Source organism: Rhinopithecus roxellana, chromosome 14 (genome assembly GCF_007565055.1).
Source record: "Rhinopithecus roxellana isolate Shanxi Qingling chromosome 14, ASM756505v1, whole genome shotgun sequence".
Taxonomy (NCBI): Eukaryota; Metazoa; Chordata; class Mammalia; order Primates; family Cercopithecidae; genus Rhinopithecus; species Rhinopithecus roxellana.
Window position 1 is genome coordinate 82964460 of NC_044562.1, and position 27070 is coordinate 82991529.

The 27070-nt window shown below is 35.0% G+C and overlaps 1 protein-coding gene across 3 annotated transcripts in view; it reads right to left on the reverse strand.

The window, feature by feature from the left end:
- The window catches only part of SCN2A (sodium voltage-gated channel alpha subunit 2), a 166017-nt gene that overhangs the window by 13674 nt on the left and 125273 nt on the right, over positions 1-27070 (reverse strand). For all 3 annotated transcript variants that reach the window (XM_010365307.2, XM_030916179.1, XM_010365306.2), the window contains exons 17-23: positions 25582-26061; positions 14864-14984; positions 12693-12847; positions 9448-9621; positions 5226-5348; positions 3662-3943; positions 923-976 (exon numbers count right to left, since the gene is read on the reverse strand). In XM_010365307.2, coding sequence (XP_010363609.1) covers positions 923-976; positions 3662-3943; positions 5226-5348; positions 9448-9621; positions 12693-12847; positions 14864-14984; positions 25582-26061 — 1389 coding nt within the window. The remainder of the gene's footprint in view (positions 1-922; positions 977-3661; positions 3944-5225; positions 5349-9447; positions 9622-12692; positions 12848-14863; positions 14985-25581; positions 26062-27070) is intronic.

A 27070-nucleotide genomic window follows, 5' to 3' on the forward strand; every position in this document is an offset into this window, starting at 1 on the left:
TATCCCCTATACAATAACGTTGTTATTTAGGATTAAATGGGATAATGTGAGAAAGTCCTTGGCATAGTGAGTAGTGATAAACAACAAACTATTATTACTATTCAGAAAAATCTCGTAACTGGAATTCCTGATAGCACTTACAGAGGATACAATGCAGGGCTTTTCACGTTTTCTTGCTCTCTCTCTGTTTTTATGAAGTGGGGAAAAAAAAAAAAAAAAAAAAAAAAAAAAAAAAAAAAAAAAAACTCGGGAATTCTTCACTCAGAAAACTAGCTGCTGGTGCTAGGGAAATAGCATTTTGAGCTTTATTATCATGCTCTGGCATACCAGAAATCAATCTCTCTTTTTTTTTCCCCAAAATATGACTTCATTCCTCATTAAATAGTGAGAAATTAATGAAAATTATAGAAAATAATTCAAAGTACTGGTGTGTATAAAGTAGATTCAGAAAGTCCCTCCCTTCTACCACTTAATCTGACTTTCCCAAGAGAAACACTAAGTTGTTTGTTTATTTTTGTCCCGATTATTAGTCATATCCTTCCTATTATAAGGAAGATCAAAAGCTGGAGGAAATCTATTACAGATGAAAAGTATTGCCTGTGAGAACTTCTAATGCACAAATAACCAGGACTATGAGAGTCAAAAATAAAATGTCTCATTTTGAAAATACATCCAATAAAGTTTTGTGTCACGTGCCTTGCTAAATACTAGAAAAGATATGTTAAAAGATACATAGTGATTAGGGAAAGTCATCCTATGATAATTTTGAAAGAAATAATATGATTAAATATTTTATCCTTATAATATAGATGTTTTACACATTAAGCACATAATTTTATTTGATTGACAATGTCACTAAATTATAATATTGTAGAAATACACATTTAATCAAATTAAACAATTTCCCTCTAACTAGACTTACATTTCTTGAGTCAACAGCTGCATACATAATATCCATCCATCCCTTAAACGTGGCCTGTAAGAAAAGTCGTATCATTTTCTTTTTTCCCAAAATTGTAATTTTAGAAAATAAATTGGATAAGAATAATTGATCAAGATTCTATTTGACCTGTATTCAATATAGGCATATAAATAAGCTTGAAATTTGTTTGTACTTTTTAGGCAATGTTTTATGATATGCATTGAAAATACTTCAACTTTATATTCCTCTATAACATCTTAAGTGCATATTTAACCCCATGTATAATTAAATAATGATCTACTGTAACAATATGCTATCATAAAAGCAATATCGACAATGTTTTACTCTGATGTGGTTATATAAAAATATATCATGTAATTTGATGACAAGATTTCATGTATATAGTATCAGCATCAGACAAGTTCAAAAGTATGCTGCATTATTTATCTGAATGCTTTCTTTTCTACTTATTTTTTTCTAAATGATTATTACCAATCACCAATCATGAGAGTTTATTCTTGAAAACCTTCTTAATATTGTTGAACATACTATTTTGAGGTGATTACTCTATAAGAGGCAGCAGTTTCCTAATCTGAAAACAATATATTCCACTGCATTTCCTTTTTAAAATATTTGTTTTCTATGCCGTTGACACAGTAATCTTGAAACCAAAACTCCTGTACATTTTTTTCAGTTCCTTAGTGCCACAGGCTCTGCCCCTTTCCTGACTATTTTAATAGTCATGAGGATCGTGTAAGTGGATTGTGTCCAGGAACTACTGGATATTTAATACTGCAGTCAGTTAAATAGCTGAATGAATTCTTATGAGTGCATAGCAGACACAATAGTCTTAATTGGAAAGTTTTCATTTGCAAGAGAGGAAAGTCTCTCTCTTTCTCTGTCTACACACACACACACACACACACACACACACACACACACACCTTTTTAATCCCCCTTGGGGCCAGCACTTCTTTCCTCAGAGTAGGAAGGGAGGAAAACAACAGTACCTAGATAAAACACCCAGTGACAAAGGACTTGTGCTGTGCTACCAAATGCATAGTCGGGAGACAATGAAGTTTTTAGAACTATCATGTTTCCAGCCTGGGGCAGAAAAGATCATTCAATCATGGTAAGAGGAATCTAGGCAGATGGGCCTAAGGAAGTATTTGTAAACACTGAGGAAGAAGAATTTTATTTTATTATTGTATAGTATTATATCATTTTTATATAGTTTTAGTGCATCTATATAGAGTTCCTAAAATGTATATGCATTTTTGTTTCAATTGCTTTTCAAAAATATACTCATTTTTTTAATTGACAAATTAAAAATGAATATATTTATGTTGTACAAAATGATGTTTTCAAATATACGTATATTGTGGAATGGCTACCTCAAGCTAAGTAACATATATATCATTTCATATACTCATTTTTTGTGATGAGAAAACATAATATCTACTCTCTTAGCTATTTTCAAGTATATGTTATTATTAACTATAGTCACCATGCTTTACAATAGCTCTACAGAATATATTCCTCCTGTCGAACTGAATTTTGTATCCTTTGACCAGCATCTCCCATCATCCTACAGCCCCTGGTGATTGTCATTCTGCTTTCTGCTTCTATGAGTTTGTGTTTTTTAGATTCCGTATACAAGTGACATCATGTATCATTTGTCTTTCTGTGCCTGGCTTATTTCACCTAATATCCTCCAGGTGAATCCATGTTGTATAAAAGGACAGGATTTCCTTCTTCCTTTAAGACTGAATAGTATTTCTTTGTCTATGTCTATAGATGTGTGTGTGTGTGTATCCACACACACACACACACACATATATATATGTATACATCCAATAAGTTTTTAAATGATTATTACCAATCACCAATCATGAGGGCTTATTTTTGAAAATCTTTTTAATACTGTTGAACATACTGTTTTAAGACACTCTGTAAAAAGAAGCAGTTTCCTAAACTGAAAACAAATACATTCAAGTGCATTTACTTTTTGAAATACTTTTTCTGTTGTGTGGACACAGTAATTCTGAAAACAAAAGTCTTGTACATTTTCTCAGTTTCTTAGTGCCATAGGCTCTGCCCCTTCCCTGACTACTTCTATATACACACACACATATAGACATACACTTTCTATATATATGTGCATATAGATATACACATATACAGTGTGTGTATATATATCTATATGTGTGTATATAGAAATATGTGAGTGTATAATATACATATAATATATATAGTAATTCTGAAAACAAAAGCCTTGTACATTTTCTCAGTTACTATGTATATTATATGTGTGTATATATATACACACACACACAATTTTCTTTATCCATTTATCTTTTGATGGCCAATTAGGTTGTTTCCATATTTTGGCTATTGTGAATAGTGTTGCAGTGAGTGTGAGAGTGCAGATATCTCTTTGACATGTTGATTTAATTTCCTTTGGATATATACACAGTAATGGAATTGCTGGATCACATAGTAGTTATATTTTTAGTTTTTTGAGGAACCTCCTTACTGTTTTCCATAAAAGCTATACTAATTTATATTCCTGCCAACAATGTACAAGGGTTCCCTTTTCTTCACATTCTTGCCAACATTTATTGTCATTTATCTGTTTGATAATAGCCATTCTAACAGGTGGATATCTCATTATGAGGAAGAAGAACTTTACACCCATTTTAATTACACATCATGGAAAATAGCAAAGTGATTACTTACTACTTGAAGTAGAGACAGATATCCAAGTCCCACGTTATCAAAGTTTACTTTCACATTTTTCCACCTGGCAGTTTGATTGCTCTCAATGAGAGCTTTGCACTCACTGTAGTTGTTAACCACGCTTACATCGAACATCTCTCCAGTGGTGTAGTTAATACAATGGTAAAACTTGCCAGCAAAGAGATTCACTCCCATTATACTGAATATTAGCCAAAAGATCAGACAAACCAGAAGTACATTCATGATAGATGGAATGGCTCCTAAAAGAGCATTTACAACAACCTGGCACAGGATGAGAAGGAAGAATAAGTGAAAAGCCGACAACAAATATTTACTTATTTTTAAACATTATTACAAAAACAGTCAAATGATTAAAAGAATCTGTTTCAATTGAATATTGGGAAGAAACTGGACTCTAATAGCTCCAACTAAGAATTTTAAAATTATAAATCAGAAGACTATACAAGGAATTTTATATTGGAGAATGGTTTCTCAAGAGGTAATAATATACATGTAGCAAATTTACCTCAAAGGATGGAACTAACAGTAAATGCCAAAAATAATTAGGAGTATAAATAGTGACATGAATGTAGAAGTCAACAACACTTTAAAAAAAATCACACAAACCATACAATTTGCTGTCCAAAATTTGAGAGTAAAAGAGACCACTTGGGGATCAAATTCTACACAGAAAATACAAAAAGTATTCTTGTACTGAAAGTTTGATACCTTTTGTTTATTAAGCCTTCTACTGCAAAAACTTTTCTTTCAAATTGGTAAAGTAAAAATAATTTAACAGCTAATAACTCTTTTCTATGTAACCATGCATATACAGACACTCACAGACACACATCTACACACACCATTCATCTCTGGTTGTGATTGTAACATGCAGATGAAGTCTAAGTAATTACTTTCAAATATTACAAAAAGTATCATTTTTAAAAAATCCCCTTTGAATCAGTTAAAACCACCGAGACAAGACATCATCATTTTCTAGGTGGTGGGGTATGTGGTCTCAGGTTTTGTGCCTCAGGGGATGACAAATGTCAGCACAAACTCCTCTGTTCTTTTGTACCACCCTTCTAAATGAGCGTTAGATTTCCAGTTGACCTACTTTTTAGCCATCTCAGCCTGTGTTTAAGAACTAAAAGGCCTGATTCAAACATCAAAGGGCTCAAAGTGTATCATAGCGGAGTAGTGAAGAAATGATGAGTAATGATTTGGTAGGCTTAAACTACAGCGAGTAGGATTTCCTGCACATTTATAAATGAAGTGAACATAAATAATCTTGATTCAAATCAGCAGCATAACTATAGAGATTTTTCCACCAAGTGAAAACTAGCTAATTAGAAACAGTCCCTCTGGCATTATTATACTCTGTAAGTGACTCCAGCAGTGCCAAGTATTATGGACATCTGGTAAATATTATTTTTGATTGATTAGCTATGTCAGTATGAATATGTGGGACACAAATTCTCCATAAATTTGACATTTCTATGATACAAAGTGTCAGTCTGCTCTCAATAATAATTCTGACAATTTCTAAGGCATTCAGTCTTACCCTCATTCCTTCAAATCGGGACAAGGCTCTCAGTGGCCTCAGAGCTCTTAATGTTCTGAGGGATTTGATGGCACCAAGTTCTGAGTAACCCAAGGCATTTGCAGTTAAGCTAACCAATGAGACCTACACAGAAAAAGCAATACAATTTTCTTATTTACATACAAAAACGTCTACACAGTTCAGCCTTGCTCTATGCAATGAATTAGTTATTCTCAAGCTTTCATGAATTTCAAAATCACCCAGGGGTCTTGTTAAAAACACCAATAGCAGAGTCTGACTTAGTAAGTTTGGGGAAAGGCCTAAGAATTTGCATTTCCACAGGTTCCCAGGGTGAAGTTAAAGATACTAGTCTGTGAACACTTATAAAAAAGAAGCCCATATATGTGTTCTTTTTTAAGATTCTTGGTAGGAAATGTTTTTAAAAAATTAAAAGTAAAGAAACAAAAAGAGAGAAAAATGTGATCTTCCTCTACAGATCTGTAAAACTTATTTCTGTATCATTTCTAATAATATTGAGCAGATCTGAAATGGAAAGAAACATTTGATACATAAGTAAACTATGCAAACCACTGGTGAATATGAGCATGAACACATTTAAGTCTAGGCCTCTAAAAAGCAGCTTTGACTTTTTACAAATTTCAGTGTGAAGGGCATGATATCATTAATTAGGTCAGGCAAAATTAGTGAATAAAAAAAGTTGAGATTTTATGATAAATTAGAAATTGCAAGAACAATGTTGTCTTTAGTTATTCATACAGATGACCAATGTAGTTGATAAAAATTATAAAGTCTTAGCTAAAAAGGAAAAGAAAACTGGTCACGGGGACATACACATGTCCAATTTCCTTTGAAAACATATAGAAAAATTATTAAAATTATATAAGCTAAGTAAAGATATTTTGTTCTAAAGTGCACCTGAATTTCAAAAGCAGGTAAATAAAAATAAATATGCAATATAGTTTTGCAGAGTATGGCGTTTTTTTTAAGCAAAATAAGTGAAGCACATTGAAAGTTGTTACAAAAAACAACTTATTCAAAACAATTTTGCACGTGCAATTTGAAAGTGAAGCCTCTTGAATACAGAAAACAATGAGCTATAAAATTATGTCTTACATAGTTCATATAGTTCCCTTAAAATCCAAACTTTTAGGCTTTGTAAGTCCCTTCTGAACAGATAATTGAAAAATAGTTTCTGAATTATCATGAATGGTGAAGCTTTTCTGTATTTAAGATATGAGGACCTGTAGTACTTTACCTTCTCTGAAGACAGAACCAAAAAGAGATAAGCATAAGTTAAAGGATGAAAGATAAAAGTTAGACAGAGGAAAATATTCTGAATGGGGTAGTATTTACTGACTGAAAAGAGGTTGTAAAATATTCAATTTTATGTGACTTGTGTAGCTAAATGTGAAAAAGGAGCTACATATAGGCCTTCTCTTTCTGGGACATTGCAGCAATCTCCTAATTGGTGTTTTAATCTCTAAATAATCTCCTTTCTATTCCATCATTCACACCTTCACCTAACTTCCCTCCCTAAAAGAACAAGTTGGTCTTGTCACTTCCCTATACGTAATTCTTCAATAGCTTCCTCTTTATTAAATCATAAGTCCAAATTTCCTTGGATGGCACCTCAGGTTCTTCAAACTCTTCTCTAACTTATCTTTCTTACCTTATCATCCCATTACAAAGGCTTACCTCACCCTATCTACTTGTTTCTGGAACCCGCCCTGCATGTCATGCACCAATGTGTTAACGAATCCATGTTCCTCCCTGCTGCGGGAAGTCAGGAACCCCGAACGGTGGGACTGGCTGAAGCCATGGTAGAACAGAAATTGTGAAGATTTCATGGACATTTATTAATTCCCCAAATTAATACTTTTATAATTTCTTATGCCTGTATTTACTTTAATCTCTTAATCCCGTCATCGTCATCTTCTTCGTAAACTGAGGAGGATGAACGTCGCCCCAGGACCCTGTGATTGTGTCAACTGCACAAATTGTAGAGCATGTGTGTTTGAACAACACGAAATCTGGGCATCTTGAAAAAAGAACAGGTTAACAGCGATGTTCAGGGAACAAGAGAGGTAACTTTGAACTGGCCGCTGGTGAGCCAGAACAGAGCCATATTTCTCCTCTGTCAGAAGCAAATAGGAGAAATATTGCTGAATTCTTTTTCTCAGCAAGGAATATCCCTGAGAAAGAGAATGCACCCTGAGGGTGGGTCTATGAATGGCCCTCTCAAGGCCTGCCGTCTTTTATGGTGGAAGCGGAAGGGGTGAAAAAAGCCCCGGTTTCCTGTAGGCTCCCAGGCATATTAGGAGGAGGAAATTCCCGCCTAATAAATTTTGGTCAGACAGGTTGTCTGCTCTCAAACCCTGTTTCCTGATAAGATGTTATCAATGACGATGCATGCCGGAAACTTCATTAGCAATTTTAATTTCGCCTCATCCGGTGGTCGTGTGATCTCGCCCTGCCTCCATTTGCTTTGTGACATTTTATTACCTTGTGAAGTATGTGATCTCGGTGACCCACACCCTCCTCATGCACTCCCTCCCCTTTTGAAAATCGCTAATAAAAACTTGCTGGTTTTACAGCTGGGGAACATCGCGGATCCTGCCGACATGTGATGTCTGCCCCGGACACCCAGCTTTAAATTTCTCTCTCTTGTGCTCTTTCCCTTTATTTCTCAACCCAGCTGAGACACTTAGGAAATAGAAAAGAACCACGTTAAACATGGGGAGCTGGTTCTCCTGATACCTCCCTCAGCTGTGCCTGCTGGCATTCACATCTCTCAAGCTCCAGCTCACACTCCACTTCCCTCTTGAAGCCTTTCCTCCTCCCTCAAGTAAAGAGGTAACATTTCTTGCCCCCCAGGTCACTGGATGCAGAATCACGTGACTAGGACATGGGCCCTGCAATCTGTGTCCTCCTTCCTGTGCCTGTGGGCACAAGAAGCACAACAGCAAGAAGGCCCCTCAGTGCCCCTCAAGCCTGGCACCAGCCACAAGGGACTGGGGCAACATCAGGGCATCTTTGAGGGGAGAGGGGGGGAAAAAAAAGAGGTGGCACTTCTAATACAGGTGTCGACTTACTGTGTGCACATCTGTCCTCACTTTTCAACTGTAAGCTCCTGCAGGACTAGAAAAATTACTTATTTATATTTGTATCTTTCATAATGAAATAGATGAGCAAATAAGCATATTTGATTTAAAGCAAAGTATCGATCAGTTTAATACACTATCATAATAGTTTTCTTAAATCTAAAAAGGTAAATATCAGAGTACTTTGGGTAATATGATCATTAGCTGCAGGACAACTAGATTTCTCTTAAGAGCTTCCTTATATCCAAGTAGTGTTGACTTAATACTTTTACCCTTACATTGATATATTAAGTTTCAGATATTTTTATTATGGATTTGCCAACCTATGATAGGTACATACAGAGAATAGAGAAAAGAAATAGTATCATACATAATCCCATTATACAAATAAAAGTGGTTATAGTTTTGGTGCATTTTATATTGTTTGTAATGTCCAGACACATGTAGTTTTAAATATTATTTGTGGTCTTCCTTTATTGCCAAAGACTGTTAATGTAATTCTGTATGTAACCTTTACATGTTTAATAGTAGTAGTACATTTAATAGTAGATTTACCTCATATTCAATTATACAAAAATCGTCATATTTTAGTACTTCATCTTATTTTATTTTAACACCAATGTAGTTTAATAAAACCTTTGGCTGCTTGGTCAATAGCCAATTTGCTTCTATATCATACAAATCAAGTGTCTCTTGCTTTTTTGGACTTTCAAATTTCTTTGTAATTAATGATTCATCTGTGTGACCCAAACTCAATAGGCTCTAGTGATGACAAAGATACTAATGTCAAAGATGCCTGTGAAAAATTTAAATACAGTTATTTTGTAAAATGTGAGCATGCAAAAAGCAAAATTTCTAAATTCATATTTTATTTTGCATAACTTGAAATTTTAAATATTAATTGGAAATTAAATGAATAAGTATAGTATGATGGCCTTTGACTTTTATCTATGAATGTATGTGTATTTATGTTTTGGGGCATCCTCTCACTGTGAAATGAGAAACATAATTCATATTTGGGCTGATACAGTGTTACTGAGTGCCTACACTGTGCCAGGCACCATTGCTAGAACTAATACATATATGCCAACGAATAAAGCAGCAAAGTGCAGCATACTCACATCAACAATCAGGAAGTCTAGCCAGCACCAGGCATTGGTAAAATACACTTGAAAACCATATGCAACCCACTTTAGCAGCATTTCCAGGATGAATATGTAAGTGAAAACCTTGTCAGCATATTCTAACATGGTCTTAATGGTTTTTCGCTGCTCAATGTATATATCTTCAAAGGCCTGTAAGTCAAAAAATTCTATTAAATTTTATGATCAGAAACAGTCTGTAATTGATGATTTCTTAGAAAAGGAAATGATGCAAGCTTTTATCAGGTGCCTAAGGCTGGAAGGTTTAATGTTTCCCATGGCTGAATTTTACTTCATCATTATCTGATCATAAATGACTGCTGACTGGGCATTTCAGTCAACCCAGGGTTTCAGTAATTTTTAAATTTTGGTCTCAGGGTACCCCCAAAGAGCTTAAAGCTTTTGAGAGACTGCCAGCTGCTTCTCTCTCGATCAGGAGTCAGTGGAACGCCTGGGAGTGGATTGGTCTCATTCAGTGCAGACTCAATGGAACACACCCTCTAGTAATACAGACATAAAGCAGGGAGGTCCCTCAGCCGATGGAAAGAGGAAAGGATTGTCATTGCTCACTTTCTTGTCTCTCTCTCTCTCTCTCCCCCTCTCTCTCTGTCTGTGTGTGTGGGTGGGTGGGTGTATGTTTGGAAATTCCCTTTGACAGAATTTTGCAGAGCCTTTGGGAAAGAGTGGGTAACTCATCTGCAGGAACTCCTGAGGCTTCTGGAATGAAAGGACTATTTATCTAACTTGATCTTCCTATCAGAAAAATTATCAGGAAAATCTGGCAGCCTGGATTAAAGACAAAGGAACATTTTCCTTTTTAGATAACAAGAATCAGGGCTTGTAACCAGAGCTCTATACAAGGACCGAAAGGTTTTGGGCTTTGCTTATAGCTGAGGCTGTAGACCCTCCAGGAGCCAGCCACTGTGCCAACACATTGTGCAATTTGGTGAGCACTGAATGGGTGTAACTGAGAACAAAGAGCTCCTACAGCAAAGGTACTAGTCACTGATGAGACTTCATAGTTCTCTCTCTACTTGGCTTTAGAAAGCACATCTGGCAAGGTGCAGTGGCTCACCTCTGTAGTCCCAGCACTTCAAGAGGCCAAGACAGGCAGATCTCTTGAGGCCAGGAGTTCGAAACCAGCCCGGCCAACATGGCGAAACCCAGTCTCTACTACTAAAAATACAAAAATTAGCCAGGTGTGGTGGCTCACGCCTATAATCCCAGCTACTTGGGAGGTTAAGGCACAAGAATGGCATGAATCCAAGAGGTGGAGGCTGCGGTGAGTTGAGATCAAACCACTGCACTCCAGCCTGGGCAACAGCAAGACTCTGGCTAAAAAATAAAAAAGTAAAATTTAAAAAAAAGGTAAAGAAAATTAAGCATGGCAGATCCTCTTTAAACTGAGTATATGGCAGGACACAGGATTCTTACTCAAATCAGAATTCGGCTTAGAGGCCTCCAGATCCAATGCAGCAATTCTCCTAATGAAATCAACTCACGAAACACTCTAGTAATTATTAAATTGAAACAGTAAAAGGAATGCAGCCACATTTGTATAACCAATTAAGAAAATAGGTCGGCCGGGCGCGGTGGCTCAAGCCTGTAATCCCAGCACTTTGGGAGGCTGAGACGGGCGGATCACGAGGTCAGGAGATCGAGACCATCCTGGCTAACACGGTGAAACCCCGTCTCTACTAAAAAATACAAAAAACGAGCCGGGCGAGGTGGCGGGCGCCTGCAGTCCCAGCTGCTCGGGAGGCTGAGGCAGGAGAATGACGTGAACCCGGGGGGCGGAGCTTGCAGTGAGCTGAGATCCGGCCACTGCACTCCAGCCCGGTTGACAGAGCGAGACTCCATCTCGAAAAAAAAAAAAGAAGAAAATAGGTCACATCATTTTCATTATATTAATATTTTGATCCAGTTGATCATTTCATTGAATGAAATCAGACAAGTTTGTAATGCCATCACTTTTCTGCTAGTCAGTAATTAAGTTAGTCTACTTCTTATCATTCACTGTGGTTGGCAATAGTGAATCAGTGTGAAGAAGACAGAGGAGTCCCCTGCAGCATGGAGTTTATGTAAAACAATTTTGATAGGAACAGGAGGCAGAGAAATTCTGGGCAGAAGAGAGCAGGTACCTGGCAAGGGCCCCACCCTCAAGCCTGGAACCGTGACCCAAAGTGAGAATATACATCCTTGTTTTCCCACTTAAATGTTGCCTTTTCCAAAACAACCCATGGTGCACCCTGCCCCCATCCCATGCCTATGTGAACCCCAGAACTCAGCAGGCAGACAGGAGGAACAGCTGGACATTGGAGACTACAGTTGGACATCAGAAAGAAGTGGCTTGACATCAGAGGGACAGCTCGACAGCACAGCTTCGGAGAGGAATCTGGCTGGGATGGCCAGACTCCAGGGGAAGATTACCTTCCTGCTCCGTCCCCTTTCAGCTCCCCTTCCCTCTGAGAGCCACTTTCACTGGCAATAAAATCCCCCATATTTACCATCCTCAAGTTGTTTATACAACCTCATTCCTCCTGGACACCGGACATGAACTTGGGTACCACAAGTGTGGGTGCAAAAGGCTGTCACACTGACCCTCCACTGAACTGTTAACATTTAAGCCATCCATGGATGGCAAAGCCAAAAGGACACTGTAACACTTCCTCTGGGGCTTCAAGGATCCCAGGCACCCTCCCGTAGATGCTCCCGTGGGACCGGTATGGAGTTCACTCTTGCCGGTGCCCAAATGCCCTCGCCTTGGCTCCTGCACCCACTCACCTGCGCTCCCCCCTCTTGCGAGGGGTGGAGCAGTGAGTGAGTGTAGTTCACTCCTACCCGCGCCCATGCACTCTAGTTCTCACCTGCAAAGGGGTCAGGGAAATACCGTGCTTCAGTTTGATATTTAGCTGATAATCCTACATCAAGTCTACATAACCAGTCTTAATAAGAACCGCCTCTGATGACTAAAAGTCAGAAAGATCCTTCTTTAAACATAAGAAACCCGAATGATCTGAGTTCGGTTCCACCTGAGGGCTACTCCAGACAGAGTAATAAAAATTGCTATTTACTGAGCCTCTCATACTGTGCTAAACACATCACACATATTTCTTCTCATTCTTACAAACATCTTAATTTAAAAACGGGTAATATGAGTTGATTGAAGGGAAAGGGAAAAGATTTCAGGTGAAACATGAAGGAGTGGATCATGCATCACCTACCAGAGCCCCACTGCTCAGCAGAATCATGAAGACAATGAAGGTTTCGAACCAATTGTGCTCCACTATCTTATAGCATGTTTTCCTCAAATTCCACCAGAGTTTCCCTTTGCCTTCTTCTATGCTTATCTGACAACACTTGAACTTCCGTACACAGTCTAAAATATGTGGAAAAAAACAAAGAAAACAAATTACTCTTTGATTAGGTATATTTGTGTTGTAGGAGATTCATCTACAACATTACCTGATAATACATTGTAAATAACATTAATTTTTAAGATAGCTTCCACTTACAGAAGCTATCTTAAAATCATCTATATGGCTTTTTAATCATTTGTTTAATAAATATTTTTATGTTGATAGCACTACTATAATGGATTACATTACATTATAAAAACACAATATATAAAAAATAGAAGAATCAAAAGGAAAAGAAAGTTACCAAAAGTTGATATTTCCATCCGGTCCTTATCCTATGAGTGTAATTCCACTCTATATGGACATTTTACATATTTGAATTCTGATTAGTTCACTTAATGGTATAACTATTTCCCATCTTTATTATAAGTAAATAAATTTGTGAAAGATTTCATAATATTTCTCTAAATATGATTACTAGAATTAATATAACTATTTCACTGTTTTTTTTTTTTTTTTTTTTTTTTTTTGAGACGGAGTCTCACTCTGTCATCTAGGCTGGAGTGCAGTGGTCTGACTTTGGCTCACTCACTACAGCTTCCGTCTCCCAGGTTCAAGTGATTCTCCTGCCTCAGCCTCACGAGTAGCTGGTATTATAGGCATATACCACTACGCCTGGTAGAGATGAAGTCTCACCATGTTTACCTGGCTGGTATTGAACTCCTGACCTCAAGTGATCCGCCTGCCTCGGCCTCCCAAAGTGCTGGGATTACAGGCATGAGTTGCCGTGCCCGGCCCAATTCCACTATTATTGAATACTTTGTTTGCTTTAAATCTGGCCATTATCAATAACAATCTAATAAACACCTTTTATAATTTCTGGATTGCTGGATCAAAGGCTCTTCAACAAATACTTATTGAGTATCTACTATTGTCAAAAAATTGAATAGAGCAAATTATACTACTATAACATGTAAAACATAGCCTTACCCTTAAAGAATGCACATTTTAAGTTGGGCAATTTGTCTACAATTCTATAGTTATGGAAAGAAACAATTATCACAAAATAAAGTATTATGAGAGTTTTCTGGTAAACTTTAATTTTTGAGCTTTATGGAGGAAATGGATTTGGATCCTGAAGGATATGTAAGAGCCATATGTATAAAATGAAGCTGTAAGAATGGAGAAATAATAATATAAGTCAAACTTAGTGACAAGAAAGTCTGTGAGTTGCGCAGAAGGAAATAGAAGTCAAAACTTGAAAAGCAGTTTAAAGCCCAGAGTTTTAGGTGGTTTGATACACAGCATTGCTATCACAATATATAACTGATCCATACCTCAGACAACATAATTTTAGTTTTCTTCAGAAAATCCTTTTGCAATTACTCCAGTGACATGTTGCCCCATATCACATGACTCATAGTATATTTTGGCATTTTTATGATCTATCCTCTTTCAGAAATAATAAAAAAAATTTGGCCTTGACTGAAACAGGAGCTGTTACTTAAGGACAAATTTAAATGTACACTTATCAATTAGTACCCGTTATAATATCACAAAATAGTGCATAATAAATTACTTCTCTCACTTTCTTATTTATTTAATTTTTAAACCTAAAGAGAGATGTGTGTGATTTGGCTTTCTCTCCTGTAAGATATTTCAGAAGGCCACAGAAAAGCCTTTTAGTAATATTTCTTAGAGTTAAAAATGATTCATAAAAATGAAAATATCTAATTACATAAATTAAACTTTGCCTTTTAAAAAGCTGCATTGTTTTTTCAAATGGCAAATGCAAAAAAAAAAACACAAAAAACAAATAAATGAACAGTTGTTGGATAGGTACAGATGATTACTAGATAGATAGATGGATAGATAGATAGATACATATGATAGATAGATAGATAGATAGATAGATAGATAGATAGATAGATAGATAGATAATAGATGGTAGACAGATAGACAGACATTTAAATAAATAGGAAAAAATGGATAGATAAGAGGATACTCAAGACCACATATGTTATTGTTTTGCTTACCTTCTGTAAAACAGGCTTCAGGTTCAAGGGATTCCTCAGGTTCAACCTCAGGTTGTTCTCCCTCGGCAGGAGCTCCTATATCAACCGTGCTGCCTTCAGATGAACTAGTTGCATTTAGCTTCTGAAAATCAATCCCACAAAAAATCACATTTAATTATTTTCTTTAATCTAAATGTAAAAATTAATTAGGTGTGCCCCCCCATCTTCTGTATGCATTTTCTTGATCTGTAATTTAAGAATAACTTAAACATAATGCCAATCCGCTTTGGTAAAGGTCGGGGGTCACAAGATTAGATACAACACCATAGTATTTTTTTTCTTTAAAATATGGTGCTAACAACTGAAATAACTTTTGTTTGAGCCTATGTATAGCGATTCTGAAAGAAAATCCTGCAGAAAGCTTATGTAAGCTGCCAGAGTCATATAATCATCTGTGATCTTGCTTTTGTACATTAGCTGCAAATGGTTTGCAAACAGTTTGTTTTATTCTAAAATTGTGACCCAACCAATGAAAGCTGCACAAGTGTATTTTCATGTCAAATTCAGAAAAGATTTGGTCAAATGCACATAAACAGCAACCATCTAAATTTATCCACTTTTCATTGACATGAAAACATATACCAGATTGTTATTAAATATATTCTATAATTTTCTAATTCCAAAAAGAGCAGCACATTGTTAGCTATATAGCAAGAGCTGTTATTTTGCATTCTCTTTGGCCAATGCACTCCTGTGTTTCATTGTGCATTTGGAAACTACTTGTTACTCTGGCACTCTTACCTGCCCTGTTAGTACAGGCAGAAATGAATATTTAGTTGTTCTTTTGTTTTCCTTTAGGATAAATGAAATATTACCAAAAGAAAAATATAATAGAAGTTGTTTTATATCTTGAAATGCAATAAACTTTAGCCAGGTCGGTCCATTCCTGGGATCAGCATACACAAAGGGATCCCAGTGTTCAACCTGGTTTTAAAACGCTCTAGGAATGATGCAGGGCCAGGTGTGAGTGCCACACAAGAATCAGAGTAGTTTGGGCCACAGCATTCTCGGACCTGTTACAATGTTATTACCGTGAGTGCATAACATTAGGAAATGGTTGAGCTGATAAGAGCTACTTTATAAAAAGGATGAAGTAAGCACATGATAAAATGCACACTGAAGTATGTTAAACTAGAATAAAATGGATGCTGTAGTCAGTACTGGAAATGTTATATTTATATTTGGGCATAGGATTATGTGGATTTTCTCTAGAAAGATGGTTTCTTTATTTTATGAAAATAATTTTCTTTATATAAAATATTTTCTTAGCATAGTGATGCTGATGACTTAAAAAAATTGATGTATGATATACATGAGATTAAAAATGATTCTGTCTCTCATAATTTAACAATACCAATGATAGAAGCATAAATATTAGATACTTCTGCCTGCTTTGAGTTAGTTTGAGAATTATTTTTTAATTTCTCCAAAAAAGTTAAATCAATGATTATATATTATAAGGTGCTTGAAGATTGTTGATTTCTTATTTTAATTTATCAGGTATATCAAATTACCAGAAAAATAATCCTAATATCTTTGTCATTAAAATTTGAATATATTTGTTCTCAGATGAAACATTACATGTTTTTCTAATTTCCTATCCTTTGGATTGGAATCTTTCTGAGATAAGTATAACTATGTTTCTATACATGTAATAGACTAAAAAATGACTTAAAAATCTTCTCATTTTAATATATCTAATTCACACGAAGCTGTTATGCTATTAGGGACCTGATAATACTGATCTTATCACTTGCAGCCTGTTGGAAAATAACATAGGTAATCAGAAAAACTGAAGCTTAGTCACATCTGATGGAAGTATAGACAATCCACGATAGGAAATGAAAAATATTCCTTTTAAGAATAAGGTCCACACTGTAAACACAGAACAGGGTAAGACTTGGGGTGACCTCAAGGGAAAAATGAGGATCCATATTCAGGGTTCCGCAAATGCTCAGGCTGACATTGCTGGATGACTGTATCAGAGCTTACATCAGTGCTAAGTATGTTACAGGTCTTAATAAATTTTGCTTAAAAAAAAATGAATGAGTGAATAAATGAATGAAAGACATCATAACATAATGAAGTCTAGCCCTTGACAGTGATTGGGAGAAGTCACCAGACAGCATATTATAGAAGATATTCAGTAAAATGTGCAAAAGTTTACATAGGATTCTTGTAACATCAGTTATCACCCCTGCTGCCAAGTATCTGAGTTGCTAATACTTTAAATGACTTTGGGAAGACTTTTGCCATCACACCATTTCTTTCTTCACTGTCTATTTTGCAACAATCATGCTTCCTTGCTTTCATAAAGTCTCCCCAATAAATCTGGACTCCTAATTTCTTCCATACATCTTCACTCACCATACGTACCCTAGGCTGTTCACCAACCTTTTCATGGCTTATCATACATCTTAAACCTTGATAATGTATGGGTGAAATTATTTCAGACAAATGGATTCTGGGTACTTTAACATGTTTGTAAGACATTTGGGGGCAGAAGCCATGTACTCTAGGCCCAATGGATAATACATCAATATGGGTAATAAGAATAATACACATGTACTCTAGGCCATATGGATAATACACCAATATAGTTCAATACAAGGAACAGACTTTGAATTGCTAAAATGCTGTTCATTAAGTATTGAATGAATGAATGAATTGCTAGATACACTGTCTGTTTTCAACAGCCTGTTCAAATGAGCAATTTGTCAAATAGTTTTATCCAAGGTTAAAATCAGAGAATATCAAACAGAGCTTGCTGTACTTGGCTGAAAAATGAGAAGCATGTTGAGGTTTTTATTAAAATTGCTTTTTTTATTCATTTTTTCTGGAATTTCAAATTATAAAAGACATCCCTGTATTTTCTCTTATTTAAATAACATTAAAAGTAGAAGAATTAACATTGCTCCCTTTCATTTTAGTGCACTACCTTAGTTCTGATGTAGAATTAATAGATACCTTTTTCCTAAAGCCAAATATTTATCTATTGAAAGGTCAAGTTTTACTTTTTCCAAGGTTCAATTCAAAAGTATTTTGTGTTTCTAGAAAATGCATCTCATCAGACTTAATTTTTTGGAGGAAAGATCATATTTTTGTCATCCTTGTACCCCTAGCACCAATGTTTGTGTTTAATAAATGTTGGGTAAATGAATGAATGATCAGTGTGAGGACTCTTTTATCCAACCACTAACTACTAACACTTCCTATCTGATATTTACTTTCACATTCAAAAGAATACACTTAATATTCTCTCTTAATTGCAGAATAACACAAATCTTTCAAGATTCTGAGTTGCGTGGGCAATGATGAACAACTCTTAGAACTAGGAGTACTGTCTTAAAACCAGTCTGCCAATTAATCAGACCTAATGTGAGTGTATGAGGTGAACTGTAGTTTAACTGTGGAGTCAGGAAAACTATTCCTGAATCATTTTGACAGCGTTTTCCCTCTTTTCACTCTGTACAAGGATCTATAGCCCTAGTGATGAATGAAGCCTCTTTAAGGAATGCAATCTCATCCTTCCCCACCGTCCTCTGAAGTGGAGCAGCACAGGATCTGTCACATGTGTTACTTGAATACTTTTCTGCTTGTGGTACTTGATTTACAAACAACAGAGAATCTAAGCTGCACTTTGATCCTTAACGTCAGCCAATCCATTAATTATTTAGAGAAGGAAATGTGAGTTTTATCAACTTGTCAAAAGTTATAGCGAATCAGTGGTTGGATTTCAGATCTGCTGCAACCCATTCTGCCATGATTCTCTAAAGAATCTTTTTGATGATTCAAAAGTAAACCCAATGTTTACCAATTTAAAACATTTAGTAGACTAGATATGTAATTAAATATTGTAGGTTCAAGATAGTGCTTATGATATTGTTGATTTCCATGTTTTAAAACCATGAACTTTAGTATTAATTCAAGTTATATTCATAATTGTTAATATGTTTTAATGTAGAGGAGAGCTAAATACACATTGGAATATTTCATGAACAAGAATTTTTCTTTAAGCAATGATCTTGAAACATAGGCAGGAAATTCTGATTTATAAAGCCTTTCTTGATAACATCAATTAAATGACTTTCTTAAAATTACATTCCAGGCAAATATCATAATATTATAAAATATGCTGACTAAAGCAGTTAAAATGTGTAAAAGCCCATAAAATAAAATTAATCAAATTAGGAATATAAAAAATTCAGCTTCCTTTAAGTTCATAATTACGATGAACCTAACTGTAATACATATTCACCAATTAGAACTGTGAGATGATCATTATGCGAAATTGTTACAACTCATACACTTAAGAATTTTCAAATAAAGAGTGCCTGTAAATGCTCCAATCTGGTGATAATTCATGGTGAAATGCTACATAAGTAAGTGACAAAAATATGGCTACAAGCAGATGCAGTTTAAAAAGTTCTATATATGTTCCTTTGGTATAATTTGGATATTTAGGTTCACTTTTTATTACCTGTACTTACTTATCAGGAAACTAGTGGACTAACTGATGTTGTTAGTGTAGCCTTGCCTAGTTAAAATTTAACAAAATAAGGATGCCAGGACAATAAAAAAGATCAAATAGGAATAGCCAATTTTATATGCTCTGAAAAGCATTGTCAATCATTTACTTTCAGGTGGAACTATTACTTGAACAATATTTTTGGTGGATACCTAATATTATAGGACTCTTCCTAGTGAAAATCTGCTGTGATTCTTTTATATGCTGGATAATTATAATCAAATTATTTAAGCAGGGGAGAATCATATTTTGCTTAACGATCTAATAAACATCAAGATACAATATTTCATTTTGTATTTTTAGATATTATACTTCCAAGTTATGCTTTCTGCTTTAATAATAAATTACTACTAAATATCAATGTGCCAAATGAATAGTTTTTCTTTAGACAGCAAATGTGAGCAAATACAAGTAAATTATTTTCAAAAATAATGAATCACAACAGATAATGGAAGAGAAAACATAACTTCCTATTAAATTTTTCATGGGCACACTCGTTTCTCATTAGGAAGCTAAGATACATTTTGAAGAAAACATACTTAGTAGATATTGCATATAATTTGGGAAAAGAGAGAGATAATTTAATTAAAAAATTGGTACTTAAAAAAGAGAAAAGTTCAAATACAGATTAAATCAAGTATCCCATATCTGACTATTTTGGCTTCCAAGAACAAAAATCATTTGTTCTGCATGGATGCTATTGCTGACCTGTACTTAAGGAGCTCTGGTTACTTTACATAAACTATCTTAACCCTGAAAGAATGGAAATAATGGTCTTGCTTGCTTTGGAATGGGCTTAAAGCCTAAATGACACATTTACATCAGACAGGAATTGTTGGTGTTACTTTTCAATAAAGAATATGGTAAAATCAAAATAATTACTCACAGTATACTGTAGTATCCAGAAAGTCATTTTAGTGTTTATAATGAATACATTGTAACATTTTTTAAACCACAAATGGTAGGATTTTAAATATTTTTCTTCGGATGGCAAAAGGAACTCTTATGTCATGATGTCCTACTGCTCAGTAGATTACCAGTGACCCAAAGACACATGTTTTTGGCCCATTTTGTTCTTATATTAAAGATATTTTGGGCATTTTTTTCCATTTTAATCACTATCCCACTGGAAAACTTTCCCATGAGGACTACACATTCTCCAGGATAAAGTCATAGACAGGTGCCTGTTGAACCCATTCCACCATTGCTCACTCAAACCTTCCAGACAGATTTTTGTCCCTGTATTTAACTTCTGTATTAGAAATTAGTATATTCTTTTAGGAAGTGGACAATGTTTCCTGATGGAGAATCAGAGGCTTTTTCAAGGAAATCAAACGTTGCAATAATGTGAGGGTTGAAAATAAACTAAACAGTTCCTTCTTAGCATCTATTCTACCACCTTTACTCCAGCTGAATCCCCTAGATACATTGATGGATAATACGCCTCAAATATCTTTCTAAACCAGAAATTAGCAAAATGGGATACTCAGAGAATAAGGAAACTAACCTTGCCTCTTTCCAGCAAACAAGCTATTATCCAAAAGTGCCTAAATTTCATGCTTTTCTGAAGAACTACTACATAATAGAAAAAAGTAATTCTCTGTCGTCCCTGTGTATATGTGCATCTATGTTTAACTGGAAACAATTACGCATCTTGGATCCCATTTTATATACCATGCTTCCAATATATAAGGCATTATAGATCATGAATCTGGAGACTCAGTGATGGAATATTTTGTTCCAAAGCATAAAAGAATGCTCCAGGAATGGCACGATTATTGCTTCTTCCAAAGAGCCAACTACACTTTTATGTTAGTGTTGTTTTACAGTTTTATTGGCAGAAGGAGAGGAAACTGTATCTAAGTGACAAAATAATTAACATTTCTTAAAAATGATTAAATTGGGTTAGGCAATTTGGTTAACACATTTCTGCATAAAACTATGATTTCAACTTTAGGAAATGAAGGTCCACTAATGGATCCCATAGAATGATGTTACATTTATTGCTATTGTCACTTGATAGGGAGGTCTCTTCATTTTAAAAACATCCCAGGAGCAAGAGTTTCTGATTCTCTTCCTATACAGGAGTTTGTGGATCATGGCAAATTTAAATAATATTCTTCATGAGAAAGTTTTCCAGCAGGTCTGACTAAAACAGAGGGGAGAGAAAGCACAGAGGAGACAAGAATATGAAGAAGATGGACTCTAAATCTATTTTTAGAATGAGCATACCATCTGTAAGTCTTTCATTATCACTATTATTATTATTATTATTTGGTACACAAAAAACATTATATCCTTTTCTTTCAGTCTAGGAGTTTTAAGGATAAATATAAACAGACTCTTCAAAGAAATTCTATTCTAAATGCAAAATACTTTTGGTCAATTGCTAAATAAAGCAATCCCATTTTCCCTAAAATGAAGCAGATAAAAATTATACCCATGCTGCTAGCAACTGAAACACAGACATTCCTGATCATTTACATTATTATCACATTAAAACATCCTTTGGGAAGTTTGCACATGAATAAGGGATTGCTTTAATTTGCAGATTACCCTTCAGAAAAACATTACACTAAATAAAAAACTGTCAAGAAAGTACAGTCACTGGGCTATACATTTTTTTAAAGGCAGAGGATAAAAAACATTTTTGCAAGTTTTCAAAGAGCACCTAATTTCTCCTTTAGGCTCTTAATATGTTCAAAACTCTGTAACATTAAATGGAAATTAAATAATCCATAAAGGCATGCACTTTTACTTTTCATTGAATATAATTTCTGTTAAAATCTATGTAAGAAAATTAGCAGCTAAATCATTTTTTTAAGTTAGGGTTGTCAGACTTGCCTGACCATGCTTTATATGACTCAGCATAATAGCAGCTGTGCATGTTTTTATTTTACTGCCAATGGAAGGGCAAGGAACGTAGCTGAGTAACATGCAGGCCAGTCAAAAGTCATTTAGAAACTGATTATATTTATAGATGTACAACTTGCTTGGGTAACCTGGGTAAAAGTGGTGGCACGAGCCTCTGGCTGGTTAAAAAACACCAGAGCTGCATTCTTGATGGCTCCAGCTTGATTTTACTCCTGTGAGAAGTAAGAATGGTAAGCGGTGAAGGTCACCATATCACACTACTAAATTGCACTTCGAAAAATAGTCATTCAAGCATGGCTTCCACATTATTAAATACTCTAAAAGAAAAAAACAATCATTCAAAATCACAAAAGGAATTACATTAATATAATCAAAATAACATTAAAATTAAAGCATACGTGATTATGACATGATTTTAAATGATCTACTCTAGAGAATCTACAGAAAACTACTGAAGAATCACACACATTTAGCAAAGACATTGCAGAGGACTTACTGTGAACACCTAAAAAAACCTCTGAGTCTACTCAGTCTGCCTTACAAAAAAATTCATTTAGACATTCCAGAAAAAAATGCCTCATTTTTCTTTAATTAAAAAATTAATTTAGAAAGGATTGGCAATAAGCCTCATGATGTTTCCTACTACTCTGTGATATTTAACAGTGTAATCCTGTCCCCGAGATAGAAAAATGACCAGACAAAAATGACTAGAAGGCAGACAAGAAATGCTATTTCAAATGCAAGTGTCTGAAATTCTTCAATAACTGTTTTAAATTCTCTAGTTTTTTAGTGTAGAGCTACCAGGTAAAATTTTGAAAGATCAAAAGCTACACATAATCTCTTTCATGGCTATAATCTTAAGCATTTATTATTTTATAAATTTATGCCTGGAAAGTTTGATATAAAGCCAGAATTAAAAACCCCTCCAAACAACGTTAACACTGAAGTAACAGTCTGTATGCTGGGAAGGTATTGGAAGGACTCCACAACTCAAGGAATAAAATAATTCTGTCTGCTTCCACCTGGCAGATCAGTTCTCTTCCTCCAATTCTGAAATACTGAATTCACAAATATTATTTTAGAGTATTTAACTCAGAGCTAAGTTAATTAGAAAACAAATAAAAAAGCTTAATGATAACAAGAGAAACAAGAGATTTCCCTACTCTAAACCCCACATCACTGGACTTCCTTCTTATTTCAAACATAATGGCTTAAGTTAAGGCAAAATACGTGCTCTTTTGGAAAACCCAGGGCTCTAAAATCTCTTAAAGTTAAGAAGCCTGGATGTCAAGTTAAACATTCCTCAGAAGATCCTCAAACTTAGCTAAAAGATTTAACTAGCCAATGGCTTCAACGTTTGATACTGTATAATTCATTCTAAGTTTATATGACAGCCTAAAACTAAACATGTGTGAAAATAAAAGTTGACTTTTTTAACTATTAGGGAGATATTCACCATTAGGCACAATTTCAAAATAATTTTATATTAAAATTCGAATGACCCAATTCTATTTTATAAATGCTGACTTCAGCTTCTATAATAGCAGTAGACTATATAAGAAATCGGGCCACTCCACCCTTCCAGCATAACCCAACTATTATAACAATACTTGTTCAAAATTTTGTTAACAAGATTTTAAGATATTATTCAACTTTCAAACAATAATCTAGTTAGTAAAAATTTAAGTTCAACTAATTAAAGTAATTCTTTGCCCCAGGATAGAAGGTTTTATTACTTTTCCCTTGAATCTCATCAGTTACTTCTTGTGAAACTAATAGCTATGTCCCTGTTATTTATACCTTCCTACATTCAAACATTGTCTGAATTTCCCATTAAACATCTACCTCTACCTAATCACTAACAGCAATACTACCTAACTTACAAACAAGAAAAAACAGAAAATAGCATACTCTTTAGTAATTTTATCAAATAAATACAGAAACACTGTCTGAAATATCTAGTTCTTTTTTTGTTTGTTTGAGGCAGAGTCTCATCTGTCACCCAGGTTGGAGTGCAATGGCATTATCTCGACTCACTGCAACTCTGCCTCCTGAGTTCAAGCGATTCTCCTGCCTCAGCCTCCTGAGTAGCTGGGCGTACGCCACCACACCTGGCTAATTTTTTGAATCTTTAGTAGAGACAGAGTTCTACCATGTTGGCCTCGCTGATCTCGAACACCTGACCTCGTGATCCACCCACCTTTGTTCTTTTTTTTATAATTATATTTTTCTCATAATTTTAGCTGATTGTTAATTATCACGACCATGTTGTGCTACCTAAATTTTACCTTTCAGTGCCCAAACTCTCCTATGTCATCATTCTTTCCTTCCCAACATCAGGAGTAGAAGCTTTTATCTTTCTTGCCAAACAATTCGTATGAGGAAGGAATAAATCTTTGTTTTTCCTTGTTATTTTTGTTTGTTAGTGCAAGCTTTAATCACTGGAAATCTTGTCTTCATTTTTGCATAAGCAATTAAATATTAAGGTTTTAAATTCCTCTCTTTACCTCCAACTCTGTACTTGTTGTTAATAACAAACAAAACAAAAAATATATTCTGTTGCTCATAACTTTCTTGTAAATCAAAGAACACATTAAGGTACCAGGACTTACTGAGTTGGTAAATTCAGAATTTTACATTCTATAATGTATGAAAGATTTTTGTTTCTTTAAATAGCGAGCACTGAGCTCAGTAGGGTTAAATATGTTTTTAGTGTGATTCCTCATCAATACCTTCTCTTCAAAAAAATGACCGACTTCAGGAAAGATAAACTACATGTAAATATCAAGCCAATATCCCAATCAGATCTTCTTTGAGTAAATATGTCTGTGCAAACTAAATACAATACTATTTTATGAAGCATTTCATAAGAATTAAGAACATAACAAGATGAGAATTGTAACTACCCTCTCATCAGGTATTTTTCCAGTACATACAAAAACCACTGTTGTGGGCAAATTATAAGGAAAAAAGTGGAGAAATTGAGGCATTTTCAGAAATTTAAAATTATTTTAAATACTGAAAAATTCATATCAAAAATACTATCAAGAATTCAAAATGTGAGTATTTGAAACATAAGTCAGCATATTGTTTATCTAGCTCTATTTTAATCTATCATTAAATTATTTATTACCAATTTTGCCATAGAAAATGTATTGCTAGACAGATATTTTCTATATTCTTAACAGGAAGGAAACATACAATTTAAAAATACCTGATAATTTTAAACAACAGAAATATATAACACCAAAATATCTCCTTATTTAAACATTTTTACCTCTTTGCTTTCCTCCATATCTGACTCGCTGCTGAATTCTTCAGTATTTAAATTTTCAAAGTCAGATTCTCCAACAGCAATTGGTACCGTCACAGTGAGGCTAGGGTTGTTTATAAATGACATGTAATCACTTTCATCCACGACATATTTTTCTACACTGCTGCCTATGCCACTAGTAGTTCCATTTCCATCTTTGAGATAATTGAGGTCTTTGCCTATTTCTATGGTGGTATGATTGGAAATACAGCTGTCTTTTTTATTATTTAGATCTTCAAGAGGTTTAATTTCATCTAAAGCTTTCTGTTTCCTAACAAAGGCTTTCTGAATAAATTCACGTATTTTTCTTTTAACAAAATCGATTCCTTTCTGCATCCTTCCCACAGCAATCTGGAGATTATTCATTTCGTTATCGTCATCAGTGGCAGCCAGATTGTCAGAACTGAAGGAACTCAAAAGCAAGGCCAAGAAGAGGTTCAGAACCTGAAACACAGTAGGAAAACAGGTGATGAAAACATTCTGTTGCTTCAATTGCTTTCAACAATTAGTTTTCTAAAATTGTTCTTGACACCTTATTTTATTCTAATACGTATTTCTGCTAATTCATGATAAAACTATTCTGCAAAAAAGTGAATGAAATAAAAAATACTTGGTCAATATAAAATAATACTATTATCACTATTTGCTTTTTAGTCATTGCAGAAAATAATGGAATCATTGTTAAATGAAACATTTATATTAAGCTCAGTTCCAAAAGATATATATAGACAACTGTACAGTGAAGAAAAAAAAAAAAAAAACCCTTTTATTTGGGATGCTGATATATTTTGGACATTTGTCCCCTCCCAAATCTCATGTGGAATTGTAATCCCCAGCACTAGACATGGGACCTGGTGGGAGGTGTATGGATCACGGGGGCAGATCCCTCATGCCTTGGTGCTGTGCGCATGTCAGTGAGTTCTCATGAGATGTTGTTATTTAAACGTTTGTAGTGCCTCCTCCCCACACTCTCTCTTGCTTGTTCCCGCTTTCGTCATGTGAAATGCCTGCTCCACTTTGCCTTCTGCCATGATTGAAAGCTCTGTGAGACTTCACCAGAAGCCAAGCAGGGGCCAGCACCATGCTCCCTGTAGAACCATGAGCTAATTAAATCTTTTTTCTTTATAAATTACCCAGTCTCAGGCATTTATCTGTAGCAATGCAAGAATGGCCTAATACAGACACTATTTTGACTATGTAATTTGGATTTCCTGAAACACTGATAATTTATTCCTAAAATCAACAATTATCCCAATATATTTAAATATGATTTTAGGCCGGGTGCGGTGGCTCAAGCCTGTAATCCCAGCACTTTGGGAGGCTGAGACGGGCGGATCACGAGGTCAGGAGATCGAGACCATCCTGGCTAACACGGTGAAACCCCGTCTCTACTAAAAATACAAAAAACTAGCCGGGCGAGGTGGCGGGCGCCTGTAGTCCCACCTACTCGGGA